Genomic DNA, 22,853 nt, shown 5'->3' with positions numbered 1-22,853 from the left:
TCGATACGTTTAGCAATAACAATTTTTCTTTCTAGTAAGACGTAAAATAAATCCATGAATCGTCGTAAACATTCATTTTGATTTTTTTTTGTAGCAGCCCACCACACTCCTCCACACCAAAAAGCTCATTAGAGCCCCCTGGTAATGGACGCTACTGTTCTCAGCATGTCTGGCAGCAACAAAAAATAATAAAAAACGATGCTGAGAACTGAAATGTTTAAATTTAGTGCGAGGAAATGTAATGATAATACTATATTCAATACTACATGGATCTCAATGGAAAACAGATTTTCTTTAAAGAGATCCACTATTTGATATTAATACTACTAAGCAAACATTTAATAAAATAAGACATTATATTATTTCCTTCATGATTTTTAGCGCTGTTAATAGCGTTCATGCTTAACTGGGCGTTCTGTACAGTTTTCCCCTATTTATGAACGACCCTTTTGCTTGTCTCGATAATAACACCCGTGTACAAATTTTCGTCTTGTTTGGATTCATAATGACAAATATATTGCAAAAACTGTAAACAGTTATGATGAACAACTTCTCCTCTGTCGACTGAAACCAAATTTTAAATCAGATAAAGACCGTCAGTCCTGTAAAACTCCCGTGAATTAATTCTCGTCCAGATCCTATGTAAAGTAACACATTTATTGTAAAAACATTAAAAAAGACGTGGACGTGGATGACCCTCTGTTCTGTCGTCTGATTCAAAAGTTTAATCCAGGAATCGATATTCCGTTTTTTTAAGCTCCCGTGTTTAAAATTTCGTCTCCATCCCATGAACAATAAAGCAATTCTTTTTTTTAACATTTAACAGTTCATATGAACGACCCCTTTTCTGCCATCTGTTACAAAGTCAGGAATCGATTTCTCGTCCTGCAAAACTCTCGAGTATGAATTTTCGTTTGAAAGGGATGCATAAAAACGAAATAATTGCAAAAAATAGTGTTGAAGCCAGGGGTGACAACGCGAAGTTAAAAATCAGGATTTTTCAGGACACCCCTTGATTCATGAAAATAATAAGGATTTCTGCTAGGATTTCATAAATAAAGGCGCAATACAGGTGCTGTAAACGCCTTGATTTATGCAACAACAGTACGCAGCTTGTTGGCTGGCCGATAGTTCATATCAAAAAACACCATTTGAATGTCATCTGAACCGAAGATTACCATCTGTTAAACGGGTTTACCTATTTTATAACTTTTTTTTTTAAATTATTTCATTTAATAAATAAATCAAATTCGATTTTCTCATAGTTTAACTACAAATTCGATCATATTTAAGAAGTTTTTATGAAAATCAGGACAAATCAGGACATTTTTGGGTCAAATTTTCAAAAATCAGGACAACTCGAGAGTTTTTGAAAAATCAGGACAGTCTCTCGAAAATCAGGACAAAGCCTGATAAATCAGAACACCTGGCACCTCTGGTTGAAGTATAAACATTGCGGTGTCGAGCAGAGGTGCCAGGTCGTTTTGTCGAAAATCAGGAAACCGCGAAACAAAAAAACAAGATTTTTCAGGACACTACTAAATTGGTGAAAATAATCTGCAGTTCTGCTTAAATTGCATTACTAAAGGCGAAATATAGGTGCTGGAAACGCCTCGAATTATGCAACTAAAGCGGGAATAACTTTGGCTTGTCTGCAGTCAGTATCGAAAAACACCAATTAAATATCATTTGAACCGAAGATCATCATTGGTCAAACTGTTTTATTAAAGATTTGTTTGATGTTCTTTTTATTTAACAATAAATTTAGTTATAATTAAGATATTTTTATAAAAATCAGGACAAATCAGGACATTTAAAGGGCCATATTTAAAAATCAGGACAATTCAAGCTTTTTTGAAAAATCAGGACAGCCTCTCGAAAATCAGAACAAATCCTGAAAAATCAGGACACCTGACACCCCTGGTGCCTAGCCTAGTAGTAGTAATAGGAAAAAATGACGGGAATTTAGAACCTTTCGAAACGAACCTAAAATGGTCTTTAGGAGGGATAGCCTCTGTTCACTATACAGAACGTTAGAGAATGTACACTCAAAGTTTATGCTTTTCTCGTTCGTATTCAACACTGAAGCAATATGTAAATGTGTTAATTGAAATGATAGGAAATTCTTGCTTTATATACTTAGTAGTTTCGCCTTTAGTAATGCAAAAATAATATTCTCCACTTTATGCACAACACAGTTTGTACAACAGTCCAAACCAATACGCCGTGCTATTAAGATCGTAGCAATAAATCGCCTATCAACAAATCGGAAAATAAAAATGTTTTCCATTCTTAAGTTAAAACTAACCGTCGCGTTCTAGCTCGTGTCCGAAAGTGTTCCGGTCCCAAAACAAATAGAATAATAAGAATTGATTAACTCTTTAGTCGAATCTATGTCCAACATTTTACAACTAAAATCAATCGCCTGAGCTGCAAAACTTCCATGTGCAAGTTTTCATTAAAATTCGATGCATCATATCGCGAAAACAGTGAACAATTAGTATGGACGACCCCTTTTTACTACCTCCTATACAAAATATGACATCTGAAATCGATTGTCTGTTCCTTTAAAAATTTGGTGGACAAAACATCATTTCAATCTGATGAATTATCACGACAATATCGAAATTGCAGCGAACAATTACTATGGACGATCCCTTACGCCAACCCCTGACCCAAAACTTGACTCATTAAATCAATGGCTGGCCCCTTAAAACTGACGAGTACAATTTTTTTTTTATTTTAATCCAAAGTTTCTTAGCGTCAATAAAGCGAAAACTGTGAACAGTTAATAAGAACGACCTCTTTTTTCAACCTTTTCTACCAAATCTGAATTGAATGCTCGTACCTGAAAACTTATTTGAGTAAAGTTCTATCTCAATCCGATGTAAAATGTCGCTGAAACGGTATTTGTGTTGTATGGATGACCCCTTTTGCTGCTTCCTGACTCAAAGTTTGACACCTAGAATCGGTTGCTCGATTCTCAAAACTTCCATGTACAAATTTTCTTCTTAATCTATTGATTTTCAACGTCAATATTGCAAAAACAGTGAAAAGTTCATATGGACGACCTCGTTTGCCGACCATTGACCCAAAAATCAATCCATGAAGTCAATTGCTTACCTCTCGAAACCCTCATGTGCAAATTTTCATCACAATCCGACGAACAATAACGTCAATATCGCTAAAACAATAATTGTCTTGTATGGACGACCCCCTTCAGAATGCGTCATCCAAAAGTCTGAAAACATTTTTCATCATTCCGGGTTCAAATTCCCGAGAAATAGGCCAATAGATTTTTCCATTCCCGGGAACCTGAAAATGGACGGAATATGGGCAGATCATATTTTTTTTTATAAATTTACCCTTGAGCTAGTTTTTAATCTTAATATTTTTTTTACAATAGCCCTAATCAAAACGAGGCTTGGGGATGAACTGTTTGTCATAATCAAAGCTTTGTGAAAAACTATCATTTACCACGATACCACACCCTCACCCCCTAAATTTGGTTTTTGTTTTTTTTTTTCGATTATAATCGTTTTAACATCTTCATTTCATTCGCGACTTATATCAACGATGTAGTGAGCGGAAAGTCGTTGAAAAACTTATTCGGTACAATTGTAATTAATTTTTACTCTTGGGCTCGAACTCACGGACATCGTCTCAGGAAATACCTGACTTGCCAACTGAGCTATATCACAAGCCACTCGCTCCCCCTAAATTTAGCATAAGATTTATCGCTAAGCCTTGAGTCAATTGAAGCTTGCAACTTGTGAGATTTTCATAATTTGCCAAACCGTGCCAAAATAGATTTGGGTCTGTATTTATTTTAAAATTAATCTCTTTTGGATTTATTTTTACAACTAACTCGAAGTGATTGGCAGAATCTGTCAGCCATTAAAATAAGAAACGGATGTTTCTCAACAAGACAAGTTCTGGATAGGCATAATAAAAGCAATTGAATCTGGCACTTGCTTGGCCTTACCAAAAAAAAAAAGACGAAATAGAAAAACCTCAACAGCAGTGGCACCTCATTTCAATTAAACGCTACTAATGGTCCGAATTAATTACCGTGTAGCATAATACTATTGCTCTTGGACGAAGGCAAGCAGCAGGGATAGAGGAAGTAGCCTCAGCTAAACAGATTCAAGTCGGCTTGCCCGGTGTCGGAATAACTGCCAATAATGGCCGCACTTCAACAGACGGTTTCGGATATCTCCCAAAAATTGTAGGTATTAAAATCCCCTCGAACCAATAGAAACAGAGAAAAAAAAGCGGTTGGGATTAATCCTCTAAACGTCCACCTCTCAATCGCCGCAAATGATTCGATTAATTATTCATTAGTGTTTTTTGGGCATTAGTCGGGTCAGATCGGCCCACGGGTCAGCAATGAATAAATTCACCGCGTGCATGCTCCGTGGATGGTCCTTCGAGCCGGTCCGCAGAGCCAAAATGACCCTTGAAATGGCCCGGCATGGGGAGAGACAAAAAATTGTCATGGAAATTTATTCATTGGATTTCTTTTTTTTTTTCGCCAACGATTCTTCTAGCCGAATGAATCCGTTCCGTTTACGGCTAAAATTAATTTAAATGAACAATAAAAGTTATCCAAATTACTCATTTTCCATTAGGATTCGTTTTTTTTTTTTAAATAAGGACAAAATTCCGTCGGGTTTTTTTTTTTCAAGCAAAGGAACCCGTCGGAACTCATATTCGGTGGGAATTTATGTCCCTAAAGAATGGACAAAAAAATGAAGAGTTCAAACCAAACCAACTTCAACTACCATCATGCATGCCAATCTATGTCGTGTCGTAATAAAATCGTTCGACGAGAGATGGAATCACACCGAACTCGGAATCGGGAAGGCACGAGAGCCGAAAAGAGCAGAAGCATGCGATCACCATCATCATCGTCTTTATCGTTCTTCGAGGGTAATTCTCGACTCTTTCACACTCAATAAAAACCACTCCGGAATGGTTCCGCGTGCTCTCTATTTCTAGCAGCTTTGGTCTGGACAGAATCTACAACAAGAGCAAAACAAAAAGTCATGGACTGCTACTCTGGGAAGCGTTCGAGCAGCAAAAAATGCTCGAATTCTCTTCCCTGCGCGAAACTTCTTCAAGCGTCGCCTTATCAGTGAAAATTTTAGACCGATGGAGGAAAAAAACTAACCAAAACGACAAAGCAACAAGCTCCTGTCATCTCCGAAATTTTATATCCCATTCTAACTCACATAAAAGTGCCGTAAAACCGACTCAAAGCCCACTTGGATCTGCCGGAGAGCGAGCCACGTGGATATAAAAACGGAACATAACAATCGCTATAACCATCTCATTTATACCTACATAAATGGAGCTATAAAAGCAATTCAATTGGCGGCGTCAAATCGTTATCCCTGTCTCGTTTGTACTCTCTGGCTTGGTAAGCTAGAGACCGTACAAATACCAACACATATACCCGAACCAGGCAGGGGGGCCGAAATATTCCATCTACCCCTCTCTTTTGCCTGCCGAATCCTCTCTTCAGCTGGTTCGAAGAACCGTTTGTCTGTCCGTCCGTCTGCCAATTCGAGCAGTTGCCTCCCGAAGCATATTTACTCGACTTGTTTCCATTGTTAAAGGTATACGCATTACAACGCAACATAACATTGGGAAAAAATATAAAGATAGCGACGAGCACTTTATATAATTTTTATAACAAGATTACGGTACCTATAAAAATAGCGGAATGTAGGAGCGAGAGCCCGTTTTCCCATCTCGCTCCCGCATTCCCCGTATCGTCGAATAGGAAAACAATAACAACACTAAAACCGATTCCAATCGGAATCGCCCGAGAACCTTCGCTTTAACGACGACGACGACCATCAAATACGCAGACGACTATGGGATTGTGTTGGTGATTAAAACCCAATCATTTCACCAACACAGTGCACGAATGCTCAGCAGGCGGTGTGTGAATCATGGCTGCTAGGCAAATCCTCTATCGTGCACCAACACCACGACAAAGGGAGATCGCGAAAAAGGGGCGGATCATTTGCCGGAGCCATTACCAATACCGGTGCAATAACGATGATGGTAATGGATTCGGTGAGGCAGAAAAAAAAGCGAACGATGGGCTGGGTTAGTCTATCTCTCGACTCGGGGTTTCGGTTTTCCGAGCATGGCCCACGATGACGTGCGGCCATGCATCAACACGGCAGGCAAATGGAAGATGCCAACGATGACAGCACCGAAACAAGCGACGGCAAAATGCCGCGGGAAGCGAGTTTTCGAGCGACGGCGTTTTAGTTGGGTTGAAATCTGATTTTTTTTTATGTTTTCTGAATACTCTTCGAATTTGAAAAAGTTGAAATTTAAGAAGTTAATTTCGTTTTCATATGTGTGATATTTTTCTGTTTTTTATAGTCAAAAACTTTAAAGCGTACAGAATTTTGTGAGCTGATACCAGAGGATTTTTGTGATCCAAAAAAAATTTAAGTGCATAGAAGCTTATTTCGCTTTGAAGTTGGTGTGTTTGGCCATTTCAATTTTTATTTGAGAATAAAAGAATGTGAATCAAATTATGAAAAAAATGCAAAATCATCATATATTTTCAGCACGTATCCGGGAGGACGAATCCGGGTAATTTTATATAAAAACCTGAAAAAACCGAACATTTGATTTCAAAATTGACGACCAAAAATCCGGGCACTATCCGGGCAAATTATGTCCAAACCTACAAATTGATCAACAAAAATTAAGAAGAAAAAATGGAAAAAATATTATTTGATCAAAACTTATGGCAGATATAAAAAAAAACTTTTATGATTATTTTTATGAAACTTACTCAAAAAATATCGTTTCCCAAGTTTTTTTTTTTTTTAATCCGGGCAAACAGGGATAAAATCGGGCAATCTGGCAACCTTACCATATACAGTTGGAAATTTAAAAAGTCGTTTGGAACAATCGGCTCTTTGTGGACCAAATATTAGATATTACCGGATCTGTCCGGCCCGGATACGTGCTGATAAAATTCTGGCAAACTTACTCATGATGTGTTTGCTGAAAATCGATCATTTTTGCACTTATACCCTTTGGGGCCCTAATGTTTTCTTATCTGAATTGTTTTCAAAATATAATTTATTATTTTATAAAAGGATAGATTGTATGTGGTCAGAAGAAAATACCAATGTAGTCCTTTTTTGGCTGCGTGTTCTATCACACTTCAATCATCTTTTTCTAAGTTTTGTAAATTTGCCTTTAGACGAGATTTTTGTTTTATCTCATCTACTAAACTAAGGATCTTTTTTTTAAGTAGTCAATCCAAAATGGTTGTAACCAAGGTTGCCGAAAAAAAGTTGGGTGTTTTTGAAAACAAAAATCTGTTATTCTGCGACTTGACTCTAAAATTCTGTGACAAGATTCTGTGATTTTTGAGTACAATTTTCACTAATAAATGCATGTCAAATATACTTATTTCAACAACCAACATTATAGAAATAAAAAAAAAACAGTAATAGCTTTTTGACATTTTCATGACTTTGAGTCAGAAATCCGTAGTAAATATGGACATTAGAGTGCCCCAAATGACCCGACTTTTGAAAAAGTAATACGCTGCAGGCTAAAATTCATCCTAGGCATAGTTCAAGATCTCATGCCAAATTTGGGCCAGATCGGATCTCGGGAAAGGGTCGTTCAACGAGCCTGAAGTTTGTATGGAGTTTTGAGATATTTTGTTCCGGAGAAACATGGAAAATAAGTTTTTCATCAATAACTTTGGTTTCCGTGGGCTGATTTTTTTTTCAAAAACGGTTTTTCTTGAATTTTAAATTATGAAAAATGTTTTATCCGAAGACTGCATTTCGATAAGAATTAAGATAAAAAAGTTATTAGACTTCAAAAATGGGCTAACTGTTTTAACGGGGGTATTCATCACTGTTAATGAGGCGTCAATATGTTCCACCACCTCGACTCATTAACAGTGATGAATACCACCCTTAAAAAGTTAGCCCATTTTTGAAGCCTAATAACTTTCTTATCTTAACTCTAATTGAAATGCTGTTTTCGGATGAAATTTTTTTCATAACTTAAACTTCAAGAAAACCTGTTTTTGAAAGAAATCGACCGACGGAACCAAAGTTATTGATGAAAAACTTATTTTTCATGTTTCTCCCGACAAAATATCTCAAATTCCCATACAAACTTCAGGCTCGTTGAGCGACCCTTTCCCGAGATCCGATCTGGCCCAAATTTGGCATGAGATTTTGTACAAGGACTAGGATCAATTTTAGCCTGCAACGCATAACATTTCACAGGTTTCGAATTTCCCGTACAAATTTGGGGCAGTCTAATGGACATCAAAGTTTATTAGTTTGAAAAAGTGTACAAAATTTCAAAAATCTGTGAATTCTGTGAAAAATTGCAAAATTCTGTGTTCTGTGACAAAGATTCTGTGATGAAAATATGCTCATAATTCTGTGAAAACAAAGATTATTCTGTGATTTCGGCAACCTTGGTTGTAACTCTTCAATTCAACAGCTGATAGTTTTTTTCAGATCAAAGAATACCAGTACCAAGGATTTCTGAAGATATCAAAAGGATTTTTAAGCTTTTCTTTGCTGTAACTTTTGACAATTCCTTATCAAACAGTTTTTATCTACATAAATTGTAAGATTTATATCTTTTGAAACATTCTGCACAAAATTCCATTTTAAGTAAACCCCGTCTATAGGCGGGGTTGGGCTTTAGAGAGTTCAACTCAAAAAAAAAAAAATTATATATCACATGAAAATCACACCCAAGTAACCAAAAGTTTAGTAGCTTCTTTATTTTGAACTTTTAAAGTTCACATTAATGTGCGTTCTAGGAGCTCATACACAGTTGAAAATCCATTTGTTATAATTGTGCTTTTAATGAACTTTCTGCAAACTTTTTGGTTACATGAGGAAATGTTTACGAACTTTTTGGTTGCTTAAAGGGCTGAAATGGGTTTTCTACGTGAATTATTTTTATGAATATTCTGAGTAACCAAAAGTTGCTTAGGTAGTTAATTGTTTGCTCCATTTTTTGTAAGTGCTCAATTAGGAATTCTTAACGAATATGAAAATTCCATAATCGGGGAAAATTTTTGTGCTTTCCAAGGGACTTGTAGAATAAAAAATCATATTTAACTACCATGCTATCTAATGAACTTCAAACGAAACTTTTTGGTCCATATGAAACTTCTAACGAACTTTAAAATTCCATGTGGAACTTCTAACGAACTCTATGTGGAACTTATGTTTTTGTTTGCATAATTCGAGATGGATCGAAAGATTTAACATGATTTTTTCACATTTACTTAAGAAATTCTTACAACAGCTTTCTTAACCTTCCAAAGCTGTTTGGGTGAATATGATCCAAATTGCACATTAAATTCATCATGACTGTTTGCTCCCTCTAAAAAAAATCCGTAATTAGGCTGGTCGGGTCTATTTGACCCGAGAGTTTGCGTGTGTTCCACTGGCCGCAAAATTTGCATTTAGCACATTTCTTGGCGAAAAAAATTCTTGGGAGACCCTCAATAAATTCTTTAAATCCTTAATTTTGCATCATTACTTTTTTATGGACGCATCCTGAAAGCTCAGCAAAAAAAACTCCCTAATCAGACCTTGAGTGCCAATTCCACACTCCTCGCTTAAAACCGCTATATCTCTCTTGTTTCTCAACCGATTATTACAATTTTTATAGTTTTAGAAACCTCGTGATGTTTCTCAGAAAGTATTTACCTACAGGCTACAACGCTTCAGTTTACCGTTATTCTTAGTCTAAGAAAAAAAAAATCCAAAAAAACATACCTCGGAAAATAACTGTAGATCAACTACAAAATGCTTTAAAAATTTCATTTACTGTATAAAAAGCTGAGAGACGAAGCTATACGTTGCACATACGGAAATATTTCTTTAAAGTTTTTTGAGATCATGACCACGAAAAAAGTGATGTATAAATCGCACTTTTTAATCAATGAACCGTCAAAATTGTTTAAGTCACACAGGATAAGTTAAAAAAAACAGCATTGAAAAGGTGTCGTAATTAGGCACATTTTTGCATGTTTAGATTGTCAAAATACAAAACATTGAATTTTTGACGAATTTTTAAAAGTAGCTGTTTTTTTTAACTTTTTATAAATTTGCAATTCCTCTCTCTCTTTCCCTGGACAAACTCTCGTTAGGAAATATTTTTTTGTTTCGATTATAGTCGTTTTACCAACTTTGTGGCATTCGCGACTTGATCAACGTTGCAGTTGGCGGAAAGTTATTGAAAAACTTATCCGGTAAAACTGTGTTCGATATTTACTCTTGGGCTCGAGCTCACGGACATCTGCTCAGGAAGCAACTAACTTGCCAACTGAGCTATATCACAAGCCATCTCGTTAAGAAATTTAAAGCTTGAATTTTCTTAAGAAATAAATGCTAGTGAAAATATTAAAAGTTTACCCGAATAATTTGTTTGTATATCTTCGAAAAATTCTATTAATTCGACCCCCGTAGCGATTTTTTTGTAAATTATACTTTTGACACGGAAAAGCTTGATCTGTAATGTGGTAAATTTTCAGAGGAACCCAGTTTTTCTCTTAAAGGTCCCGAAAACTAATACCGTGAACTTCTGGCATCGAAAATTGAAGTACCGATTACTATTTCCCAATGTTTAAAACGTAAAAATATTTTCCTTGAAATGCGACAGTCAGTCGAAAAGCAGTCAGTAACAGTTATCAAAATTGTTCATTGATTACAGTTTCTCATAAACCTAGAACTATGCGAAAAACAACTTTTAGGGGCAAGCATCAATGACTGGAGCAAGAACCAGTATTAAAAACAAAAAAAAAACATGTTGGACAATTTATATGCCAGCTCTGAGCTTTGGAACTTTCATGAAAACAAAAATACCAATCTTCACGAAAGGAAGAAAATGAATACTGGTTGTTATGTAAGTATGCTAGCTAGAATTGTAAAGAAAACCTTAAATTTTCCTTAAGAAATTTCCTGATGACAGCAAAGCCGTAGATCCACAAAAATAATAAAAATTGGTGATAGTAGAACACACAAATTTTAATGGCGGCTTGAAGAGCCACTGTTTTGATGAAAGTTTTTTTTTTTTCATTTAAGAAAGAAAGTGCATTTATAATTTTCGGAACAGCCTAGAAATGCCACTTAAGGTCAGAGTCGAATTGTAGAGAAGAGAAAAAATAGAAAAAAAAGATCAAAAGATAATTGAAGTCGATGAAATAAATATTATCGTTTCACTAGAAAAACGATAATTTAGGAACGAAATAGGATAATAGATCAATAAATTTTTACATGAAGTGAAATAAAATATTGATTATCGTTTCATTTACTAAACGTTTATTTTGGAATGTGGGTTTCTGTTTTAGCGTAAAAACTTCGATGAGAAGATTCGTGATGACGTTATTCCCTTTTGTGGTGACAGTTCGCATGTCCTGTTCACAAAATTTTACGAACGAGAATGAAGGAGCGGCGAAATTTTTCGTGTAGCTGCACGGTCAAGAAATTTAACTCAAATCTCAGTTTGAGGGTTCCGAAAAACCAAGTCAAATTTTGTTAACGAAATTTAGCGCATTTTTCGGTTTCCAAACGAGAAGAAACAGAAAAATTAAAATTCTTAAAAATTTCCATAAGGAGGTTTGATTATCAAAATGTTTCAACATGTTTTAAAACCTTTTTTTCAACGCATTTCTCCTGGAATAAATCAATTTGCATTGATTTTTCTGGGTATTACAGTATTTCTGATTTCAATTGGGTTAACAAACAAAATTTTTGATTTTTCATTATTTGATACTAATCACATATCTCATTTCATGGCCGTAGGAACGGGGGGTGTTTCGGGGTTAAACCCTCCCCATGCGGGTCCAAAAAATGTCAAGATAAATGTTCTTCTCTAAATTATAAATTTTAAATTCATAATCAATTTTGATGAACGACTAAAAATAATCAAGTGTAACAATCTCGACTCAGAACTAAGACATAAATCTCGAAACCTTATCCCAGGTCCACAATTCTACTAAAGATTTAAAAAAAATTTCTCACATGTTGTTAGAAACTTAAAATCTGTACTCGAAAAAGTTATCAAAAGTTATTTACAAAAAAAAAGTTGGTGCATGAATTTTGGGTACAGCCCTTAGTTTCTAATATAGAATTTTCAATAAGATTAGACCCACTAAGATTGCCTAATTTCCGGATTTTGCCCAAATGTTTTTTCTTATTTGCAAAATCAAAGCAAAATTCAAATTGCGTGCTTACAATTTTGTATTTTGCATCAAAAATGATTTTTTTTAATCAAAGTTAATCCAAATAAACTTGCTGTTGTGTTAGATGAAACCAAACTACTTTTCGAGTTTTTTCATCTTGATTTTAATTGAGGGATTCCTAAATTTGCCTGGATATTTGCCAGATTTTGAATTGTGAACTATGAAATTGAATGCCCGGATTTTGCAAAGTTCTACGATAAAATAGTCCAGATTTTTCCCTATCCGGATGAGTGCGGAAAAAATCTCATGAGCTTAGGTTTTAATAATTTCCTATGTTCTCGTTCCATTTTTTTCATAAATCTTAATTTGTTGCCTGTGACCGGATTGTGGAATCTGTATCCAGGTTATAATTCTCAATTTTCAGTTTGATCCATCATTGGGATAAAATTCTGATCCGAATCTTGGTTTTGCATTTACAACAAAAATAAGATTTATTTTACATTTTCGAAACTCATCATTCTGGAATATTAAAAAAATACTTAAAATAACAAACCAGTTTTAAAATTTGGATTTGAAATTTTAACTTTTAATTGTTATGCCCAGTTGAAACTTTAGACATTCCATTATGGTGATCCAGAAATATAATATCAGAGTTTCATCATTCGAAGATTTTAGTCAGATCCACTTGTTGAATTACGAATGAATAATTTAGATAAAAATTCATATAGTAGTTAGTTAAATAAAAAGAAAAAAAATAATCATGTAGAAAATCAAAGATAAAAAATTCAAAAAAGATATTTGTACTTTATATTTACAAATTTTTAATATAGGACAGTTATTCAAAATTTATATTCAGGTTCAAAATGCAGAATTCAGATTCGAAATTTAAATTCAAAATTGCTCAAACCAAAACACAAAACAGGTAGAAACCACTGTTAAAAGATCTGAACTCATTTACAATATTGCGTTCCTTGAAAAATCCAAGTTTCATTTTTTTCACAGGATTTTAGTAACGAAATAGATTATATTAATGCTAGTTTATTGTTGATAAAATAACCTGTACATCATCTTCGGCTTCAGGAAATACATCTATTGGTTTGTTATTAAACATTATTTATTTTGTAGATATTTAAAAATAATACACTAAAATCTTAATGTATCAAGTTGACAAGAGTTAAAAATAATTCTGATATGAACCCCAAACAAGTTTTTCTTTCAAATAAAATCATTCATTTTTAGGCTTCAAAAAAAACTTAACACTTTTAGGACGTTTTTTCGGAAGAATAAAAGAATATAAAAGAACTTAAACCCGAATAATGAGATACTCATGGTATAACTTTTTTTTTACTATTTTTATGTTTGCATTTTTAAAGCAAAAATGTTATAGGAACAATTTTGTCACGAAAACCCCCCCTATGAGGCAAGTCTTCCTACGGCCCTGTCTCATTTCTTAACAACTAATTTCCATTTTAATTTTTTTATTTAAAATTAAGCTGAGTACTTTCGCTAAAAACGTGTGAATGAGAACTAAATGAGGACCCAAGTGTTTGCTTTGCTTCTTCAGCGTGTAGAATTGTAAAATAAGGTTTCAAACAGGAATCATGAAGTATCAAAAACAGTGAGGTCAGACAGTGCGTGAATCGACATATTGTGCTTTCAGTGTTCCCAAGAGTAGGTCAGTTGTTTTGCGGCCATTAGTGAAAACGTCTTGGTTATGGAAACGGATTCAGTTAGTTAAAGTGATTGAGTTTAATGGAAAAAGAAGATCATTCATCTTAAAACGAACTTTAAAGGCCGACTCGACACGAAGTTGTAATTTTTTTTACAAAGTCTTATTAAAAAAAAACTTACGCATCGTTCAGAATCAATGGCTCTGAATTGTAATCCCTCTGTTGAAATGTATACTACTTTGTGATATTTTTACCACAAATAAACAGATGTCTATTTACTTTCTTTCGTTAACAGAATTTGATGTAGAATGTAGATTTCGGTATTCGAAAAATCCGTGAATTGAAACGAGATAATATTCAAAATCTGAACACTCTTCTCCATTATTGTCTCTGCAGCTACACTACAAAATACATAAGTTCTCTGTTTTATTTTTAATTCATAAAAAAGTTGGAATCCCTTTGACTCTAGGTTGAGCTCATTGTAAAACTTACCATTTTGTAATTTTTCTGAAACAGAGAGAAGAGAAAAACATCGTAAATCACTTTATCGTTTTGGAAAAAAGCATGAGATATTTGAAGTTATAATTACAGACCCCGTTCGTTTTTGGCAACGTTCGATTTTGGCGCCATTCGATTTTGGCAACATCCGATTTTGGCACATGTGCCGAATTCGAACATTTTTAGAAACATCATCACCTTTAAGTTTTCGTTATAACAGAACCAATTTTATTTAGACAAACAGCTAAAATACGCTTTTATGTTCTGAAATGGTGATGAAATGCAACAATAAAAACAAAAGTTTTTTAAAAAATTTACAAAGCACTCAAAAATGATAAAAAGATGAAAAATTAAAAAAAGTTAAAAAAACCAATTCAACAAAAGACTGAAAATGACAGAAAACAAATAAAAAATGATGAAGAATGACAAAATCAGCAAATATGACAAATGCAAACAAAACGTTATAAATAAAACAATAAAAATTACATAATGCATCAAAAACATGATGAAAAAAATTAAAAAATTACTACAAGTGGTCGGAAATTGACTTAAAATAACTTTTTTGATGAAAAATATTAGTTATTTTGTAAAAACAACTCAAAATGTACGGGCGTGTTGCCAGAATCGAACGGAGTCTGTATTATTGGTTAGTTGTACTGGCAGAAGATAAGCGGCGTTTGTCTGCAATGGAAAAAAAATCAACAAATGTCAAGTAAAAGTTTAATGGTTTATGAAATGAATATGAGCGGGAGTTAAACACTGCTAAGACAGTATTAATCGCTCACGTAGAATTTGTTAATTTCGATTTTTAATGATAAAACTCTCATGAAAAAACTTTAATTTTCAGAGTTGATCCCATCAACCTGAAGTCTAGCATGTAATCTACTTTGCTGTGCCAATATTATTTTTTTTACTTTTCACTCTATTCATTCTTCCTGTAGTACCTGGAACCATCATTAGTGGGACCCGAAAACTTGCTGAGCATGGAAATCTCGAAAAAAAAGGTAAGCCCGAGAATCAAAACAATCTTCCCAGAAACACCTTCATCCGTCGTCCTTCGAAGTTCGTTCATTTTACAAGCTTTCTATTTTAGAAACGCGCGTTTCAAAAATGGCCCCATCAAATTGAACGACTATGATGATCATCTATTCTCGCAGCCATCGCTCCCATCCCTTGGAGCCTCACACAAACACATTGACACATCAACCCACGCCAAAATACACTATCAAACAAACAAACCGGATGTTACACTGTAAGAAAATTTACTAAAAAATCATTATGATTTAAAATATCATGACATAAAGCTTCAGAACTATTAAAGAAACTATTTAGTTTTAATAAATTTCCAGTAAACTTGTTGAACATAAATTTTAAAAAATGCATTAAAAAATTGTTCAAAAATTTACAAATTTTTTCATTCAAACACCATGAACTTTTTTCGCTGTGTAAGGGACTCAGATAAAATTGGCTTTCCACCCCGCCACCTGAAGGGAGAGTTTCCCGGTTTCGGGCACTTTCTACAGCATCTTAGCCAATCACACTTTTCCAGCAACAACGGTATCAAGTGGTATTGATTCGTTTGGCTGAGGCGCTGCCGTTTGGTTGATTTTATTTCTTCAAATTCAATCGTCCTGCACTTTAGTTTTTGAGAAAAAATAAAACAGTTTCAAATATTCGGGGTACAAACACGCACCAACTTCCTAGCGAGGCAAGGGGGTGTTTGTTGGCGTGAAAATTCTATTGATAAGCGAAATGGAAAACGACGATTTCCCAACTTTGGAATTGGCTTGTGTTGGGGTCTCTGGTTTGGGATTAAATGACCCTGGAGGGATATTGAATTTTGTTGCTGCTTATGGGGATAATCACTCGATATATGGGAACTAATTCGAGAATGCGAGTGAGAAACTGTTTTTAAATTCTAAGACTAGTGGAAAACTGATGGAAAAGTTACTATTTGTTTCCATTTTAGGTTTTTCATTTGAAAATTTAGTTTTTATTTGCAGATGTTATCAAAGTTCGGTAATTAACATAAGTTTAAAAAAAAAATATTTCCAAATTTTTAATATTTTTTTTTTCAATTATTATTAGAAGTTACATTCCGTTCAAAACTTTCTATCTAACAATATTTGTTTTCGAGGGGGGTCGTGAATCAAATTGAACAAATTTAATCCAAAATTTTAATATTATTCGAAAAAGTGTGCAGAATTAAGTAAATTTGCAAGAGTAAACTTGAACTGTTATGTTTATATGTAAAAATTAAATAATTTGTACTGATAAATCAATATCATTTTTTATTCTTCTGCGGAACCGAGCATGCTATATCTATTAAACAAGTAAACCAGAAATTTACGCAGCTTTTTATCAGTGGAATATTTAATTAATGCTCTAAACTAGAGTCGTAAGTAGAACTGCCTCTAGGAAAGGTACGAAGGTTACACGAAAGCTTGTATGCAACAAAATAGCATACTATATCATTGCACAATATTAATTTTTATCGAAAAAATAGAAAAAATCAAGAATATTAATATTATTCTAATATTTGTTTTTTTTTCTGGCTTGGAAGAGAGAAAATAGAAGAAATTGATATTTGTTCCAACCTTATAGAGACTTTCAGCTTTTGACTGGTTCGTCTCTGCTATATTTTTATTATCCGTAGAGTTTACAACTTCCGTTTTCCTTGTTAAGTTGTTTCAATTTGTTATATTTGTGTTTATTTTACGTCCGAAGACTTTCAAAATCTCCTCAATCTAGATTTAGGCTGGTGGAACTCGATCCCTGGACCTTTGGTTTATGAACTACAAACGTTAGCCTTAAAAACGACTTTAAAAAATTACAATTAAAATGACAAACCCATAAATTTTATTAGTAATTTGAAGCAAATTTGCTACTCAAACGTTTTTTTTTTTCAAAATTAGATGATTTTTTGAATCGGTGGCCAAATTTCGAACAAAAATATATTGTATTGAAAGGTAAATGCTGAGAATAGGAGGGGGGGCTGATTCCATATAAATTCAGTGTAAAATCATATAGAACTCTCACAGTTTTTAAACAATTTGGATCTAATTTCAAGTTTTTGTGCTTTAATCGTTCAGAGTTGTAACAAAGGAAAGCTCATTTAGAAATTCCCAACATAATACATGCTATTTTCAAATTAGTTTATTTTACACAACTGACAATATTGACATGACAGATGGTTGACTTTTTACAATTTTTCTTATGATAAATGATTCATTGTTTTGTGAGATCTTTCCGATTTTATGAAATGTTTCACAAGATAGGGAAGGGAATTTAAAAAAAATAATCAGAATTTTAATTAAAATGGAACAAATTGTATAAAACCTTGCATGTGAAAAACTTACGAACAATCCACTTATTTTGTAAAAAAAAATCAAAAATAATTTTTTTAGATATAAAATTTGAAAAATTTCTAATAAATACGATATACGTTTCCCATTTTCTGCAGTTTGAATTTCACTCTTAAACTTTTATGAATTTCTCCCCTTCGGAATTCCCAGGAAAGTCGAAGGGAAGAGTGACGAAAGAAAAATTTGATATTTTTCCGGCTTACATGTTATATTTCATAATCAAAATCTCAGTCTGAATATTTTCAACAAGATAGGTTCATTTCCTGTCGAATTTCATGATGATGGCCGAATTTTACACTGAAAGACTCTTTTCACTTTTGAAGGAAGAATTGATATAATTTTGACTATCGTATTGAAGACTCCTCTCATTTTTTGTAAAAGAGGACAAAGTTTTTGCAGAATGAGATTTTTGGTTGTAGAAAGAGTTTTCTACGAATTTTATAAATAGGGATTCCATACCTAAAGATAAACATTAATAAAGTTTCCTGTATTTTTTTTTATTTAGTTCAAATAAAATTTCTCCAAATTGAATGAAAATTTAATCTTTCTTGAACATTTATAAAAATAAGCATCAAAATATTGAAAAATGTCAATTCAATTTTATTAATTCTCAAAAAACTCAAAAATTTTCAGTGTTCCGGGAAATGTAGACTCATTAGGCCTTTCACAAAAAGCAGATATCTGAGGACAGCGAAAATGAAAACAAGTCAATTTAATAAACATTTAAAAGGTACAAAGATACAAGGGAAATGGCAAGATTTCACCGTTTTTTATTTAAATTGTGGAAATCAATAAACCATTTTTTTTTCGACATTTTTTTTATTGGAATTTTAAACACCTCTTACGAAATGATGATATTTTTTTAATAAATGTTTTAAAATTGGCAAATGAACGAAAAATTTCATATATTCGAAGATCGTGGCCAAAAATCAATCTCTTTTCCAAACGCATCATTGAGAAATTAAACAATGAATTCAATTGTGATTAATTAAGAATTTTGACGGGCTTAAAACGAATATTAAAATGATATCAAAAGCAATTCGTCCAAAAGAAAAAGAGTCGTATCAATAAGAAAATCAAAATACAAATTTGCAATACACCTTCCTGAGATATCAGGGTCATGTCAAGAATTCTTTGAAAACATTTGCATCGACTTTCCAAAAATCAAACAGCAGGTTTAATTTTTAAGAAGAGCTTCTTAATTTTTGACGAAAATTAAAAAAAAAGATTTTTTTTAAGTGCCAGAATTATCTTGAAATGGATCTTGAAATGTTCTCAATAAAAGAAATAAAATATATTCCCTGATAAGGTCGTAAAATTTTTATTGACAATTTTAGTATATTTGAGACGGTGTAGCAAAGCGAACTGCGACAGCTAGTTTTTAATATAAATTTGTTTTTTTTTTTAAAATAACTTACATAATCAGATAGTTTTTCGTATTAAATAAAAACTTTTGAAAATACATCTTCGAATATTTAAAATGGTAAGCAAGATTTTCAGAAGAATTCCTTCAGCAACGGAAATCAACTTTCATCAATGGTTTAAATCTTCAAATTGGCTCAAATCAAACAAGCTATATAAGCTATATAAGTAAAAGTAGATTGACTTTGGTTTAAAATTTGAAATTTTGAAATCAAACTTAAATTAAAATAATTAGTCTGCGATCTCTTGCAGTTTAAATTCCTCAACGATAAAGTCGTCTAGATAAGGTTATTTTGAAAATAATTTACGAGCTGAATCTGAATTTTGAATAATATTTCAGTCTGAATCTTGATTCTGAACCTGGCTTCAAAATCTGAGTTTTGTATCCGTTTCTGAATTTCAGTTCAATTCCTGAAATGAATAAAAAAAAATAAACGATTTCTGAATTGAGGTGCCAGACCAGGATTCCATGTTCAAGCCAAGAATTGGAATTTGTTCAAGAGACTCTTAATCATGAATCATGAATTTTAATTATTTTTTAATCTAACTTGCGAATATGATTTTTTTCTAATGATAATTTCTTTTCTATTTTAAAATGATGATTGGAATCTAAAATCAAGAATCTCTACCTGGAAACAGAGTCCGAAATATGAGCATAGAGAACAATATTGCTATGGATAACATAAACCTCTGGAATAAGTTCAATATCAATGAGTAAATTAAAAAAAAAACTGTAGTACTAGGGTTTTTTTCTGATTTTAAACTTACTTAGAATGTTTGTTATATCATTTCACGCCATGTTAATTAAAAATTATGCAGTTGGGTAGATTATTACAGCTCAAATATCAAATTCCAAAGTACTAGAGGAGAATCTCTTAAGAACCCTTTTTAAGCCTTTGGAATACTGGAAAACGTCCAAATATGCAGTTATCTATTCAAATAGTTTGTAGAAGCCGTATTAATAGCTTTTGTACAGTTAATTTGAAGAAATAATTTTTTTTTTTAAAGAAAAACATAAGTGATGCTATTTTTATTTCACACTTTTTTCCATATTTTTGGTCCTCAACGCAAATTGCTTTGTATAAAAATAGTAAATTTGTGCTTGATATATTCGTTGAACAAATTAATTCAAGTTGTAGAAGATAATTTGATGATTTTTAATTCTTCTTATTTTTACAAGCAAAACACATAGTGGTGCTATTCTTGTTTAGTCTAGTGTATGGATGGAAGGGTTTACAAAACTTACGAAAAATTGAAGTTAATTTAAATTTTTATAGCATAAATTACAATCTGGCACCTCTAACTTTTGTTTATGCTACCAAATTTGTAGGAACTATTTTTTCTAAAATTTTTGTTTCGACGTATGATAATCTTCAATCGCTACAGTTTTCAATCAAAAAAGTAAAGTATTTCCATCTTGTTTAGCTCCACAACAAGAAAATTAAAAAGTGTCTTCAATTAATTGCAATTGTTCTTTTTTTTAAATGTTTTTTGATTTTTATTTAGAATTAATTATTGAATCAATTTAGGCACGTTGTTGTAGTAGAAAAGTTTAGACTTCAATAGAAGTTAAATAACTGGCTGAAATCAATTATTGGAATATTGCAAATTGAGCAACATCTAAACAAACAATCTTGGCATTCAATCCTAACTCAACAAATGAATTCTGGATTTTTTTCATTTTTCTTGCAATTTTCGATTGCTGAAAATTTTTAATTAAATTTAAATTAAATTCTTAGTATTTTGACGACTTCTGCGAAGTGATTTTACACGGCTAATATACACGACTTGAAGGTAATTTGCCTGTGCCAGTAGCGTAATTTCCTCATTATGGTTAGTTTGAAATTGATTTTAGTATATTTATACATTTGACACCCTCAGAGCCAAAGGGGTTTAAGTTAAGGTTGCCAGAATTTTTTCAGTACGTATCCGGGCCGAACAAACCGAGCAATTTTTATATAAAAACCTGGCAAAAGTGCATTCGATTTCAAATTGAAAACCAAAAATCCTGGCAATATCCGGACAAGTTTTGTCAGAACTCAGAAATTCCTCAACAAAAATCAATAAAAAAAAGGATAAAAAAATTCCATCAAAATTCATCGATAGATTTTGAACTGTATTTTAGGCTTCCAAAAAACTTTTCATGATTATTTTAATAAAAGTTGCTTAAAAAATTTCGTTTTCGAGGTGTTTGTTGTTTTTTTTGTTTAATTTGCCTAATAAAGTGAATAATTCCAGGCAAAATCCGTGCATTTTTCAATGAAATCCAGGCAACTGGGTCGGGCTGGACTGTTTTTTAATTTAGTATTAAATATCCGGACAAACCCGGATGAAGCCGGGCAATCTGGCAACCTTAGTTTAAGTGTAAAAATTATTGATTTTAAGCTGATAAGGTCAAACAATTCTCTTTATTTCAATTGATATCTGTTGAAAATAAAAATAAAGTTGAAAATAAAAATATAAATTTTCAAAAAATATATCGAGAAGGCCAAGAACATCAACTAAAAGCGTGATTCCTCGAAAAATGATTTTATGCACCTTTTTTGGCTCCAAGGACCTCATTTACATATTTTAGGATATATGTTCATACATGAAGGAACCAAGATTTCAGTAAAATTAATATGTTCTGGAATTTCACATGGAATCATCGGTTGACAATTTCAACACAAGTTAAACGCAATGAATGCGTAGCACGGTCCACAGGCCGTCACTAGAAGGCCAAGTCAATTTCAGACCTGTTAATTAATTCAATTGAATTGTCCCCATGTGTCGCATACGGATGAAGTCATAAAGCCGGTCAATGAATTATTAGGTCATGTGTGATGACCTAGAAAGATGCCCATTAGAACCTTCACGAAACTGTGTATAAAATGTTACAATTTTGAACGGGTTTTAAGCAGGAATATTTTTGTATAGTCGGAAAAAATTTAGAAAATTACATTTTCTTATATCCGGACAGAATCAACCGACCTACCATCGTCATACAGAATTATTTTAAGTGCGTTTCATTCTCTTTTCCTCCCCGAAGATGGTAGATTGTTGAAAACTATGCCGCAGCAACTCTCGGCTGAATGGGCGAACGAGATTTATTTCCTCTTCACTTGAAGATGTAGGCTAGCTACTCGAAGCTCTTCTCGGAGCTCGAGAACTGCGGCCATTGACACTTCAAAACGCAGCAGCCAGATCCTACTTATGGGGCGGCATCAATTTAACCTTCATTTAGAGTGTACCAGAGAGTGCCAGCCGCATTTCTTTCGTCCGCTGGAACTTTAGGTTCATATATGGTGTGATTTGATACGACAACTGCCGGCTGGCAGCTTCAGATTGTTGCTGGGAGTCGAAAAAGTGACTCGTAAGTTACTCAAAAATAATATTTTCTTACTTTAAATTTTTCAAACTAATCTAAGAAAAAAACCATTTGAAGTCATGTACAGTTTTAAGTTTCTGTTTGGATTTACATATGCAATTTGTGGGTTAACGAAACCGAAATCATTCCCATAAGTCATTCTTTCGGTTACCACACAGCTCGGTTCAATCCCAGAAGGGCAAACCGGGGCCAATGAACTAGTCTCAAAGTCATCTACGATGGGAACGTATAATTCATAATCCAGAACGCCACAAACGCCGGAGCGCCGGATGAATTTTAACACCCAAGTCTGCAGTAGAGAACTTGGC

The 22,853-nt window shown here is 33.2% G+C and overlaps 1 protein-coding gene across 1 annotated transcript in view; it reads left to right on the top strand.

Annotated features, from left to right (window-relative positions):
- Positions 1–4,788: 4,788 nt before the first annotated feature.
- LOC129738214 (uncharacterized) overlaps positions 4,789–22,853 on the top strand; it is a 43,554-nt gene continuing 25,489 nt past the window's right edge. The window contains exons 1-3 of the mRNA XM_055729405.1: positions 4,789–4,932; positions 5,929–6,120; positions 15,333–15,395. Coding sequence (XP_055585380.1) covers positions 4,789–4,932; positions 5,929–6,120; positions 15,333–15,395 — 399 coding nt within the window. The remainder of the gene's footprint in view (positions 4,933–5,928; positions 6,121–15,332; positions 15,396–22,853) is intronic.

The sequence above is a fragment of the Uranotaenia lowii genome, chromosome 1 (genome assembly GCF_029784155.1).
Source record: "Uranotaenia lowii strain MFRU-FL chromosome 1, ASM2978415v1, whole genome shotgun sequence".
NCBI lineage: Eukaryota > Metazoa > Arthropoda > Insecta > Diptera > Culicidae > Uranotaenia > Uranotaenia lowii.
The sequence above is the reverse complement of the archived record's forward strand: the minus strand, read 5'-3'. Positions and strand labels throughout refer to the sequence as shown.